A 13,841-nucleotide genomic window follows, 5' to 3' on the forward strand; every position below is an offset into this window, starting at 1 on the left:
ATGCATCAATGTCTGCTTTCCAAACACAGCAACACTGCACATTTCAACTCATGGGCATGACTGCAAAAAACAAATCTCTTCCAGCAGGTAGAGAATGTTTCAGTATTTCTTTGCCCCTGCTCTTTCAAGATGTATTTGAAATCAACACTGTTTGCACTTCACACAAATATGAGAGTAACATACAAAAATTCTTTGACATTATCAGTTGATTTATATTCATTTTATTATAAAATAAATACAAACCAAAGCGTTTTTATATAAATATATTAAAAAAAATCTAGTACTGAGTCAATAGGGTCTGCCTAGAAATTCTGGAGTAGCACCAACACAGAAGTCAATTTTACAGAGAGGAAAAACCAAGAACCTTAAGGACACCTCATCAAGGCTGAACAGAGGAATCTGGAGGACCAGATATTCTCAGGTAAACAGGATTGTGCCTGTTCACAAACTTCTTCAGCATCCGAAACCTTTTCAGCTGAGCTTTGCAGCCTTGGTGAGATACATATTTAAAGTATTTGCAACCTAAGGAAAGAAAAATAAAAAAGCCCAACATTAAGTTATACCATGATACAAACAAATAAAAAATGCTTTCATTGTTTAAATAATATGCAAACAGCTAAGAAACTTTTCAGTAATTAAAGGCATTAAAATCCAAGACAAGATCATTAGAGATATAACTGCAGCATTAAATAATCTATCTTCACTCAGCCCAGCAAATATTCTACATGTATCTAAATGCCTGTTACCTTGCAAAATACTTTTTTCTCTTTCATTTTTGTTCTGCAAGTTAGATCAGAAAGTAAAAAAGCAGCATTGATATCACACATTAATTTATTATGCTGGAAGGAAAACAGAGGGTCACATTGACACCAATAAGTACTGAAACTTCATTCAAGAAAATCTGAACTGGACTGATTTTATTAGCCATCTTGAAATAAAAGGGAGATATCTGATACTACTGAAAGCAAAACAAAAATATACTAAGAGCTTCCAATATGATAAACTGTTCTGTGAAGTGCAGAAGAAATAGTTACAGAAAAGCTGACAAGAAAGAAGTTGCCTATCAAGAAGTCCAAACCAGTGCACAAGCCATTGTCTCCACACTACATTCCCATTCTCAATTTGGCAGCTGATTCTTGGCCTGATCCTCTCCTTGGTTTTGGCAGCATTTCAGATAATGCCACTAAAGAGATAATGATCTTCACCTTCTTACCAAACTGCTGATGTTTTTCGTTCAAGACCCTCCTTCCTCTTTCCTGCATTACAACATCCCCGTGGTCCTTAATAACCAGCTGACCCCCAGAATTGCTGAGAGTCCAGTATTGCCTAGGCTGGAATCCAGCAAGCAAACTCCCTGCAGTCCTCACAATATTCCCTCAAGAGAGTGCTGTTCATTTTTGGAGTTATGGTTTGAAGGTCAACCAAGACAAATAGTATTGCGGCTGCTCAACAAGGCCAGATAAAATGATAAGACCAGTTGCCTCACTGTTAAATATCAAAACAATTTCATTATCTTTCACATTCAGCTCCAAAGACAAGAATCTGTTTTAGAAGTAAGAAACTGCATTTCTTCCAGGCAGCAGATCAGCTGCATCCCATGTCATTAGGGCTAGAACTAGACATTATTTTTGTTCTATGTAATGAAAAGGAAAAAAGAAAATGTATACCCTTTCCCAGCAGGATTCCAGCCACCAGAGCTTTTTCATATGAAAGGCTTTTATTTTCCTGCCAATTCCTTTTCGCCAAGTAACGGCTAAAATGGAAGGCTGGCCACCAGTCCTTCCTGGAGTTCCACTCTTGCTTGATCCAGTCAAGATGCTTCTCAGAGCTGGAAAAAGGTTGAACAAGTTACAGAAAGGGTTAAATTGCGATGGAAAGATTATTAGGAGACACTGAATGTTATAGTCAGCTCGCTACAAGTCTCCTAAATTGCCCACATGGACACACTGACTTTATACTGAAACCAGAACACTAATACAAGCATTTTTATATAAAACTAATAATTTTTTTAATCCCTCGCAACACTTGTGAGGCTGGAAGTGATCTCTAGCAGTCTTACTAAGCCTTGGCAACAACATAGATTATGGTGTGAAATGAAGCAAGCCTTTCACTTGTGTGCCAGTTTGCCCGTGGTAATATGGAAGTTTCTCCAGGTTTGTCAAAAAATGAGTGGTATGAAGGGGTTGCTTTTTCCTTAGGAAAGGTTTGTGTTACTCCAGCCATACTCAAAGACTAACATTTCCCAAACAGTTATTACTGTTAAGCAATAACACTGTTAAACCAAGCATTTCAGCAACACAAACTCCTTCCAGCCCCTCAAGAAACATGAAGGAGGAGTTTTTGCAAGGGTAGCCAGAGACAGGACAATGAGGAATGGTTTTAAACAGTGGACAGGTTTAGATTAGATATTAGGAAGAAATTCTTCACTGGGATGGTGAGGCCCTGGGTCTGCTTTGCCCAATACAGTATTTGGTGAGTGGTCTCTCCCTGTCCTTCTTTCAATCCATGAACACTTTGTCATATTTTCTCTCCCCATCTAGTTGCAGAGGGGAGGGACAGAGCAGCTCTGGTAGGAGCCTGACATCCAGCCATGGTCAGCCCACTACAGTGCTCTAGTGGGAGGTGTCCCTGCCCACGGAAGAGGGGCTGGAACAAGGTCATCTTTAAGGTCTCTTCTTACCCAAACTATTCTAGGATTCTCTAAAACTGCAACAGGGAAGTGACAGTGACCAAGATACATTTCAAGATACTCTGAAGTCGTGTATGAAAGGCAAAAATGAAGGCAAAGTTAGAGCACAGAGGATCACTGTGTCCACTGCCCAAAGGTGGACACTTCGCACATGTGTATCAAAACACTGCATCAGAGCTACTTACATTACAATTTGTTTCACCTGTCTTGACAAACAGCTCCATGCTTTTGCATTTTCTTTCCAGCCAGCATAATCCAAGGCTGCAAAAATAACTTCTAGGCCCAGTCGACGTTTTTTTCTTTTCTCTGGAAAAAAAATGAGGCTGATCAATGAATTACATAAATCAGGATGAACTCATGAGTGAGGCACAAGTGAAAGGCACACGTCCCCATTCTACCCCCCGCCAAATACTGCTACTTTAAACATAAGTTATGTTTAGTGGTATAAATTTCTTTAAAACATCAAGATTATTCTCATTAGTTATGTAAAGTTGGCAAATATGTCACACATGAACTGAAAAAGAGAGGTTTCAGACAAAAGGTCTATTTTTCCCCTCCTCAAAAAAATACTAGAATGGTATGGGAGAGGGACCTTAAAAATCATCAAGTTCCAAACCCTGCCATGGGCAGGGACACCTTCTACTAGACCAGGTTGCTCAGAGCCCCATCCATCCCGGCACTGAACACTTCAAAGGGATGGGGCACCCACAGCTTCTCTGGAAAACCTGTGCCAGGGCCTTACCACCCTGACAATCAAGAATTTCTTCCCAAAATCTCTTCTAAACCTCCCCTTGTCAGTTTAAAGACATCAATCCTCATCATATCAGAAGAGAGAACAATCTTTATTTATGTACATTTCACCAATCTGTTGACCTGCTAGGACATATCAAGTCACAAGAAGACAGACAGCCTGGAATACAATTGATCAGCATGGAAAAAAATATTATTCAAATTGGAAGACTTTTCTACCAGCTTGGAGATAATGCTCCCTTAAAGAGAAGGAAAATTTTGTTGTTTTATCAGTAACAATGAACTAAAGAATAGATGTATTCCAAGAAAAAAAAAGAATAAATAAAACAAAAATCCCAAATATAGAATGAAGACCTTAGAATTAGGAGTAGGATGCCTAAAAAAAGTTTTGAGATCCTGCCTGTGTCTTACAACGGTTTGCTTTGCTCAGCCTTTAAAATGAGAAAGGTGTTTATTTACACAAGTTTGTAAATGACTGCTCATACATCCAACTAAGAGATTATGGTGATTGGAAAGTTGGAATTTGAGTTTGTTTTTGGGGATTGTTTCTTAAGAAACAAAACTACTTTCAAAAGCAGAAAGAAGGCTGTAGGATAATCCAGAATAGTTTGCTGAAAGTAGCATAAATGAAATGAACAAAGGTAAAGACTTACTTGATTTTTGAAGCATGGTATTAAAATCTATCATTAGTTCATGTGAAGGAACAATATCATGCAAGATCTGAAAAATAAAAGACAAAACCCAGATAGGTTATTTTAATGTGAAAGCATTTGAAGACTTCTACCTGACCAAGAAAAGCTCAGGCTTCAGAGCTTTGGGTGCTTTTAGTTCAGAAAAATTAAGCAATCTCGTACTTTGGTGCCTTGATATAAAGAATGGATCTCTAGATCCATTTTGCACATCTGTGACACTGCTCTGTGGCACCATGGATAAATACCTTGATGACTGCTGACAAACAAATACAGCATTCTGAAGGAGCAGCCCAAATCCATATCCAGTGCCCCTTTTGTGAAGGCAATGTCATTTTTTCCCCTAGGACAGTTCTAGCTCCCCTGTCCACTGCTCTGTGCATTGGATCAGTTTTCTGCACTTACAAACCACTTCTATGATTTATCTCTGTTTTGTAAGAGACTAATGTCTAAAGCCACTGCTAAAATGCACCCAGAAGAACTTCACAGAAATCTCCTACAGTTTCAAAGTCTAAACCAAACAAAACAGCCTTACAAACCTGCTTTTGAACAACATGCTAACAAAAGCACGTTAGTGCCATCCAGTGGCAAGACATGGTTTGAAAGCAGTACCAAGGGCAAGGAAAGCAGGAATTTAAAAGCTTAACCCAACTAGGTCTTGTCTGCCAACAACCAGCAGATATTAGCTTTTAGCTTTAATGCACAGCTCATTGAAAAAAAGCAAAGAAATTAATTGCTAGACAGGATCAATACGTGAAAGAGCAGGCAGTTAATGATTTGTACAATATTGTAAAGATCAAATAGTAAGAAATCAATGCATGCTATGCACAAGACTGCTGACACAGACTTCTGGAATCACGTGAACATGTTCTCTGAGCCTGCTTACTGACTTTAAGTGATATGATGCTCCAGTTAAAGGCAAAACAAGAACTGGAATTCAAGGACAGTTGATTCTGCTGGAAAGGATTCTGCTCCCTCTCACTAACTTCCCTCTAACCCTCTACTTCCCACAAAGAATACAACAGGATAAGTAATGGAACAGAGCTCAAGCAAGCTGTCAGGCCACCACGTGACTGACACAGACTGTATCTCCGAAGGGACACCTACCTTCAGTGCAGATATGAGGGATTTCTTTGGTTCCCGCTGCCTCTTGAGGAACTGATAGAGGTAGACATGAGCATTGGGGTTAGCAGGGAACTTGGAGTTGTAGGCATATTCATTTAACACCTGGCGGGCCTCGTTGTGGTCTCCATAGAACTCCAATAACTGGAAGTCAAGTCTATCATTAGTCTGTCAGATACAGGCAACCAAACTCTTACAACTAATTCTGGACTGTCACAGAGCCATCCAATAGCACAGACTGTATCTAAGAGCATGTAGGATAAGGCATATTAGATAATTACATACCCACCTGTCTTAATTTTACTGGCTACTCTTCAGCACAGAGACAAGAATTCACACAGAAGCTACTCTGGGAGAAAATGCCTTAAGACCTGTTTAATTGTCAAAGGATTACCATCACTTGCTCACTGGAAAGAGATGCTGAAGGCACCTGCCATGTCTCTAAAGACAGAACTTGGCAGATGCCAGCACCAAGGAAAATTCTTAAGATGTGCTTGGAGAAGTCAGAGCTTTTCAGTGTTTACAAAAAGTAAAAGATCTCTTCAAAATTACTAATTCTTAATCACAAATCCTAAGCAGATATTTTAAAAACCCAAACCAGAACACAGAAGGGCTGCATATTTGGCATCACTAACATTTTGTGTATCCAGAGAAAACACTGCCAAAAATCAGAGAAAGTGTTTGCAGGAATTTAAACTAAAGCAGCTATGCTCCAATTTCTGCAGCATCACAGAAACAAAACATGTCAGCTGTTTGTCTATTTCCTTTTCTTGACAATGCACAGATAATTTTGTACTCTGCTCAGGCTCTGCAGATCTACCAGGAGTACACTGTGCCCTACATCAAAGCCAGTGATTTGCACATACAAATGTGTTGCTTTTGAAATACTTTGTTTTCACTCACACACAGAGAAAATCATCTGCATATGGGCATCTTAATGAAAATTAAGACAGGGAAATACAAAAGGAAGCTATCTGTAAAACATGCCCTTACATCCACATAGCATTTCACAAAGATGTCCCAGACTCCAGGTATTTTAATAATCTCCTTCAAGTTCACTGCTGCCTTCCGAAAGTAGCCGTGCATTTCCTGCTCCACAGCCGAGTCTGAAAATCCATCCTCACCTACCAAAACACAAGGGAAGGTCACTCAGTTATTAAACTCTGCCAAGCACAGGGATCTTAAAGTGCTGCACCTAAGGGATGATCACATTTTGCTAAGCAAGGACTCCAGTCAGACAGCTTTTAAGAAAAGAATCCTCAGTATTGAAACAAGAAATTTTCACTGTTCCTCATTCAAATCTATAATCAATTTCAACAATGAGTTGTTCTCCAAGAGACGATGCTACCAGCACAAGGTCCATAATCCAAATTCAACATCTGGTTTTTACAGAAACAGAAGATACTGTGTAAGTGATAAAACACTGCCAGTAGGTATATACAGAACCAGATGTGACACATGTAGCAACTTCCACTTCTTTAAGGAAACTGAAATTCAAACGCAAGTGTTGAGGGCTTTGCTACCACTCAACATTCAAGCAGCAATCAAGTACTTGCACACTTATTAAGCCACTGCTTTAAGGGAATGCATTTCTTTGATCATGATTTTAGGTGATGCTGGCTGGACATGGGGAGAAAGTTTCAGAAGAGCATTTCAGGGCACTTCAGAAAGTGCTATTTTGGCACCACCATCACTGCTGATACAGAATTCTGTACCAGCCACACCAGCACACTCTGAAGTCTAGTAAAGGAGAAGGTGCCATTGCAAATCATGGCATCTGCATGAGCAAGCTGAAGCTACAGCTCAACCCAAAAAACACTTACTGTTCTCTAACAAGATGTTCTTCTGCTTAGACCAGCTGTAGTAGTCCAAGAGTCCCCTGTAAGCCTGAATCAGCTTCATTTCCTTATCCTGAATGGCTGTTTGCTCTCCAAACCTCCAGCTTTCTGCCAGGGACAGGTTCTGGTAGGCTTCATCTATTTGTCCATTACAGAGGAGATGAAAGACATGCTCCAAGCAGACCTACAACCCAAACAGTCCAAACCACAGCATTTCACACTCAAATGCAGAGATTCTCAGCAATACAGCAAAGTACACATGCAGAGAAAAAGGAGACTTATTGACATGCATAAAAAAATATTGCAAACACAAGTAATGAAGAATTTAAATTATTTTTGTTGTCTCAAAAACCTGTTTGTCTTTAACAAGCACTGTACCTATTTCAGAAGATCTAAAAATGACCTGAGGAAACCCAGCTGGGCTGCATTTGCTGATTTTTCAGAGCACCTGAAAGAAGGATGCCCTACCACCCTACCATGTTGATTTGGCATCATAAGATAAAAGCCTAAACCTTCAGTTAGCTCCAGAAAACCCTTGTGTGGAACTTGTTTTGAGGCGCTTCAACAAAGACAGAAGCACCATCCCAAGTGAGAAACAGCCAAGGGAACAAAAACAATATAGGTTTGAGTGAATCACCAGAGGAAAAAAAACATAAAAAAACCCTTACAGCTGTGTGACACAGGTGTGCACAACATACAGTTTTATAATCAGATTAGCTACTCAAAAAGTGAGAGGGTAATGAGGCAAAATTTAAGTAGAAATGTTTAGTCAGGAGCACAGTGGTCAAATTAAAGGCTGGAAATAAAACTTGGCAGGTAATTACTTGTATTTACATGTCATTGGGACATGCATGAAAATGATTTTGACTGTTCCAAATTCATATTAAAAGTTTAATTAAAGGGTTTTTAAGCACTTCTAAGGACTGACAACATGCATCTATGATCAAAGATACAGACCAAATGAGATACGGTTAGGCATAAAATAACCTTCAAATATCATGCAATTGATGTTTCAAACATTTGGTTTGAGTTTTTTTGACACTAATGTCAGTAGTACATTCCAAAAGAGACTTGGAAATTAATATTCAAGTAAGTGTTGAGGTAAATGTGAAAAATCATCAGGGCTGCTTTGAGTACACTCACCTTCAAGTACCTTTTTACTCCTAAAGTTTTCATCTGTTCCATGAAACAGTTGAACTCTTTCATGCTGCTTTGAGAATGATGCCACAAAATTTCAGCTCCTGTTCTCCAAATCATCTGTTAATGGGGAGAAAGAAAATCAAAACCAACCTTAGTACAAAAATGGCAACAGACACCATACATGCAGTCTTACTAAACTTATAGTTACTGTAGGACATGAAAAATGTACATTTGAACTGCAAATAAAAAATACTACAAAGCATTAGCTACTGCTATAGTAACCTACCTACTCATCCAGTGGGACTTTTAGAGTCACTCAGTGGGTAGCTGAATTGTTCATTATAAATGCAGCACTCCAGAAGAGCTGATGAAAAGTGCATGCCAGAGGGCCCCTTCTCCCTTCACTGGAAAATTACACTCTTCTTTGATATGACCCCACTAAGACATCAGTATACACAACTCTTTGAACTTAATAGCAAAGATTATTTCCAAGTTGATGTGGCTCCCCAACTGCACGCACTTGTTCTCAAGGTCTGCAAGCTAACCATATTCAAGTACTCCAATTATTTAAAAGCTTCAGAGCTTCTTTTCCTTCCACCTGCTTCCATCTCAACACCTGCATGGAGATTTGCAGCTACTGGAAAAGCTGGTAACAACCTAAATAAGCCACCAACTTGCAAACAGATTCTGATTGATGGCATGCCAGAACCAAAAACATTTACTGCTATCCCATTTTAGAAGACTACTTGGACTTTTCATAGATACACAGCTGAACTTATACCAAGCCAAGTTTTCTTCTGTTGTGTCAAGGATCTATTTAAAATAAAAATCAAGCCTGTGTTTAGCTAATTAAGACAGATGTTGGACCTGAAGTACACAGATGCTGCTTTGCAAGTATTTTTTCAACTGCAAAAGAACCCAGATAAGGAACATGTACTTACCTCTGATGGACCAATATGCTCTCTGGAATAGTCCTTCTCTAGTGACTCAATATAGCAGGTCAGGAACTCTGCAGCCCTCTTCCACTCCTTTTGGAGCAAGGCATCCTGAATGAAACTTAAACATGCTTCCTTGCTCTTCCTGAAGTTTAACTTGTGTTCATTGGAAGATACTAAACAAACAAACAAAAATGAACTGAGCCCACAGCTGTCACAGCCCTTTTTCAGATAGCCACAAGCTCTCCATTTCGGAGTCCTTCTTGTGTGGACCCTACACAAAAGAGTCATCTTAAGCTCTGTGGTTTTGAAGATAAATGTACCTGTTAGTCCACAGGGAAGCAAGACTATTGGAAAAGCTGGAAATGTGATATGAAATGACATTTTCCATAAGCAGCACGCAGCTGTGCTTGCAATTTCCATTCATTTGATGGAAACAGTGGATAGCCAATTACGTCACACTACTGCTCCACTAGAATCAGGGAGCCATGGTGCTTTGATAACTTCACAGGAAATTTTGTCATATTTTGGTAACTAGTCTCTTCACTTATTAATCATCACGAAAGTTTGTGCTCCCACAGTACTGCAGATTTGCATGCACACAAACAAACAGACCATGCCAGTACCAAAGGCTAAGCAATTTCCACAAAGATAAATGTAGAGAATTATTCTCATTTGAGTACAAGGCTGCAAAGAAGCCACTTGGTCTTTCTATAGCAATAACAGTTCAATTTATACTGAAACCAGCATGAAACTGAAACTTCATTCCCATGAAGTCTGTATGACCCTACAACAATGCTCATTCATAAAAAGCCACCTGAAGGCACACGAAGAGCTCACCAGGACACCTCCCACCTGGATGCTGTAGGCAAAGGAACAAGTCAAACAATGGCTAAGTCAGACAGAACCATTAGGGTTGGAAGGGACCTCTGGGAACCAGCCAGTCCAACCCCCTGCCAAAGCAGGGTCACAGGAACATGTCCAGGTGGGAGTTGAAAGTTTCCAGAGAGGGAGACTCCACAAACTCCCTGGGCAGCTGTCCCAGTGCTCTGCCAGCCTCAGTGTAAAGATCTCGCTCATGCTGAGGAGAAACTTCTTGTGCTTTATTTTATGGCCACTGCACCATGTCCTGTTGCCGGGCACCACTGAAAAGTCTGGCATCATCGCCTTGGCAGCTGCCTTTGAGATATCTGTATGCAGTAATGAAATCCCCCCTCAGTCTTCTCCAGACTAAAGAGGCCCAGCTCCCTCAGTCTGCCCTCAGAAGAGATGTTCCAGACCCCGAGTCACCCTTGGTGCCCTCCGCTGGATTCTCTCCAGGAGCTCCACGTTTCTCCTGTCCTGAGGAGCCCAGAACTGGGCACAGCTCCACATGTGCCTCACCAGGGCTGAGCACAGGGGCAGGATCACCTCCCTGGGCCTGCCGGCAATGCTCTTCCCAATGATACCATGGGCCCCCCTGCCCGCAAGGCCACACCGCCGCCTTGTAAGATAACTGCGGTTATTTCGGACCTCTTTCCCGGCGCTAGCGGGCGATTTGGCGGACGGAAGCTGAAACTCCGTGCCACCATTCGCACGGCACATGAGGGAGTTCACACAGAGAAGGCACAAACGCGCCGCCCTTACCCGGCTGCAGCGGCAGGAAGGGCAAGTGCAGGGGCGGCTGCAAGGCCTGAGCGGCGGGGCTGCTTCGCCTCCTCCTCTTCCCCGCCACCACCACTGTCGGCGCCTCCTCATCCTCCTCCTCCAGGAAGCTGTCCATGGCGCCGCGGGCAGCCGGGCTCCAACCTCACCCTGCAGCTCGTGGGGCTGAGCCCAGCCGAATGCGGGGGCTGAGCCGGGGCCGGGCGGGCAGCGGCCGGGCCGCCCCCTCACGGCGGCGCTTCTCCGCAGGCGCCGGGGCGAGAGGTGCGGGCAGGAGCCGGGCCCGTGTCCCGGCAGGAGCCGGGCGGGAGGTGCCGGCAGGAGCCGGGGCCCGTGTCCCGGCAGGAGCCGGGCGGGAGGTGCGGGCAGGAGCCGGGCCCGTGTCCCGGCAGGAGCCGGGCGGGAGGTGCGGGCAGGAGCCGGGCCCGTGTCCCGGCAGGCGCGGGGCGGGAGGTGCGGGCAGGAGCCGGGCCCGTGTCCCGGCAGGCGCGGGGCGGGAGGTGCGGGCAGGAGCCGGGCCCGTGTCCCGGCAGGCGCGGGGCGGGAGGTGCCGGCAGGAGCCGGGGGGGGCGGGAGGCGCCGGCAGGAGCCGGGCCCGTGTCCCGGCAGGAGCCGGGCGGGAGGTGCGGGCAGGAGCCGGGCCCGTGTCCCGGCAGGCGCGGGGCGGGAGGTGCCGGCAGGAGCCGGGCCCGTGTCCCGGCAGGCGCGGGGCGGGAGGTGCGGGCAGGAGCCGGGGCCCGTGTCCCGGCGGGAGGTGCCGGCAGGAGCCGGGCCCGTGTCCCGGCAGGCGCGGGGCGGGAGGTGCCGGCAGGAGCCGGGCCCGTGTCCCGGCAGGCGCGGGGCGGGAGCGGCGCCTGCGCGCTGAGGGCGGGCGGCGCGGCCGCCATGAGGGGAGGGCGGGCCCGGTTCTCAGCAGCGATCTCTCGTTTCCCTCTGTGTGTGGGAGCGGGGAGATGAGGGGTGCCGGCCAAGGGTGGAGCACGGGGGATAGCTGGGTGTGTGCGGCGGTGTGCCAGAGAGGTGTTTACTTCTAGGCGTTCCACAGTCAGAGCATGACTACAACTGTGGCTAACGCATTGGTTACCCTAAAAGTAAATTAGCGAGCTCCTCCTGTGGCCGTTTCCATTGGCTGTATTGCTAATTCCCTGTTCCTTTGTAACTCATAACGCTCTCCAGAAGGGAAAGATTCCGAATGAAAATCCTGTGCGTGGCAGAGCGATAATGCTGCCTGTGCTCCCGCAGAGTACCTGGGAATCCATCTGCCTTCGCCGCAGCATCTGGTTTATACAAATTTGTGCTGGAACTTGTTTCTTTAAACCACTTCGGAACTGAGTTTGCCCTGCACTCTTTTGATGTGTGTAAAGTCCAGTTTACCGCGTAAGATCTCACAGAGGTTTGTTGTTGCATTTTTTTTTTCCTGAACTGCCCTGGCGTGGGAGGGTGAGTAAATAATAAACGGGTTCAGATTAAAGGTTTGTGTCATGCAGTGACCTGGTTCAGCTGTGATCAATAACCAGTGTCGGGAATAGTGCAAGGCAGAACAGTTGTTTGCAGCATTTAAACACTTAAACCTCAATATCGTACCTTAATATGGTATTTAATAAATCAATGTGGGGATAACAGAAGTGTCCCTTTGCTTTTTCTTTATTTTTAATCCTGTATTCTTCCAATAAAGGCCAGCATTTCAGTTCATCAGTATTGTTATTAATGGATAATTAACTTACTTGGCTGATGACAATAAACTTACACAGCACCACATCTTTATCAGTGTCATCTTCTTTGACTGTCCTTTATAATTTGTACCTTGTGTGAGTGCCCCGCTGATCACTGGTGTTCCCCAAGTTTGATGTCACTTCCTACAACACTCCTGATCTTCTGCTAGTTCAGCATTCTAATTTCAGAATGCAACATATCTCTCTTATTTTGGTAAAAGGTCTCACGTTTGCATGCAAGGACATTTACTTTTGGCTTGTTATTTTTATTTTCCTGTGTCATACATAAGTGAGTGTTCCCTGATCCTTAGGTAAACTTAGCCAACTGATCTTATTAATGGGTATCAGCTACTTTAGTAGATATTTTAGTACAGAAGAGATAGGAGAACCGCTTTGTAAGAGTAGATAAATGTTAGACACCTCGTGTACAGTGGGACTACATTCGTAGCTGAATACATGTTTCCAAGATTGGGGTTGAAGACTGGAAGGAAGTTTTGCCTGAAATATCTTAATTGAACCAAATGAAGTATTTTTCCTTTTTTTCACACACTGAGGAAAGCTGGGTATGTTAATAAGTGGCTACTACATTATTACCTTTAAATACTTGAAATGGTGGAAATACTTGACAGTTGCACTGGTAAACTTGTGTGTATGTATCAACTGCAAGCTACTCGTTGTGGCACAATAAAGGCAGTGACTTATACAAGAAGTATGTGGTCTTGTTTTTCTTCACATTTCCCTTTCTTGCCCTTGTCTTTACAACCACAGATACCATTACCTTTTATCTTGGTCTTAATAAAGCAAAGCTTGATAATTTTTACTGATGGAAAATATCCACACAGCTCTTTCTTCACATGAAATTGGACCTAATAATGTGGGCATTACACAACAGGAAATATTAATGTTGAGGAAAGAATGCTTATCTTTCATTCATACAGTTATCATAAAATGTGACTCAAATGTATTTACTTCCATATTGTAAATTGTGAAAAAGTTTTAGATTTTTCTGAGTTAGGCTTTCTTAGAGCTTTTAATCAGCCAATATCAATGATGGCAAATAGGTTATCACCTCTTTTTCTAAGATGTGAAACACAAAAAGGTCAACAAAATTGCAGGAGAGCTACAGCCACTATACTGTACTAGGCCTGGAGAACACACAGGAGCAGTGGGTGAAGGAATCCTTGCATTCCTGTAGCATGTGGGTCCTGGGGACACACAGGACTGTAAGAAATGCAAGGGTGTCCATGGGATGCTGGGCAAAGAGGTACCAATACCTCTTTTCTATGCCTGTTTCCACCTTGACACTTTTTTTCACAGTGTAA

General features: G+C 43.4%; 1 protein-coding gene across 1 annotated transcript; it reads right to left on the reverse strand.

Annotated features, from left to right (window-relative positions):
* Positions 1 to 205: 205 nt before the first annotated feature.
* On the reverse strand, positions 206 to 11,016 carry TAF1A (TATA-box binding protein associated factor, RNA polymerase I subunit A). Its single transcript, XM_066316240.1, has 10 exons — positions 10,790 to 11,016; positions 9,170 to 9,339; positions 8,232 to 8,345; positions 7,074 to 7,272; positions 6,244 to 6,374; positions 5,236 to 5,394; positions 4,093 to 4,159; positions 2,875 to 2,995; positions 1,668 to 1,828; positions 206 to 522 (listed from the first exon to the last, which is right to left on the reverse strand). Exons 1-10 carry the CDS (start codon positions 10,923 to 10,925, stop codon positions 380 to 382), a joined length of 1,401 nt encoding a protein of 466 aa, XP_066172337.1. The 5' UTR covers positions 10,926 to 11,016; the 3' UTR covers positions 206 to 379.
* Positions 11,017 to 13,841: the final 2,825 nt, after the last annotated feature.

Source organism: Sylvia atricapilla, chromosome 3 (assembly GCF_009819655.1).
Source record: "Sylvia atricapilla isolate bSylAtr1 chromosome 3, bSylAtr1.pri, whole genome shotgun sequence".
NCBI lineage: Eukaryota > Metazoa > Chordata > Aves > Passeriformes > Sylviidae > Sylvia > Sylvia atricapilla.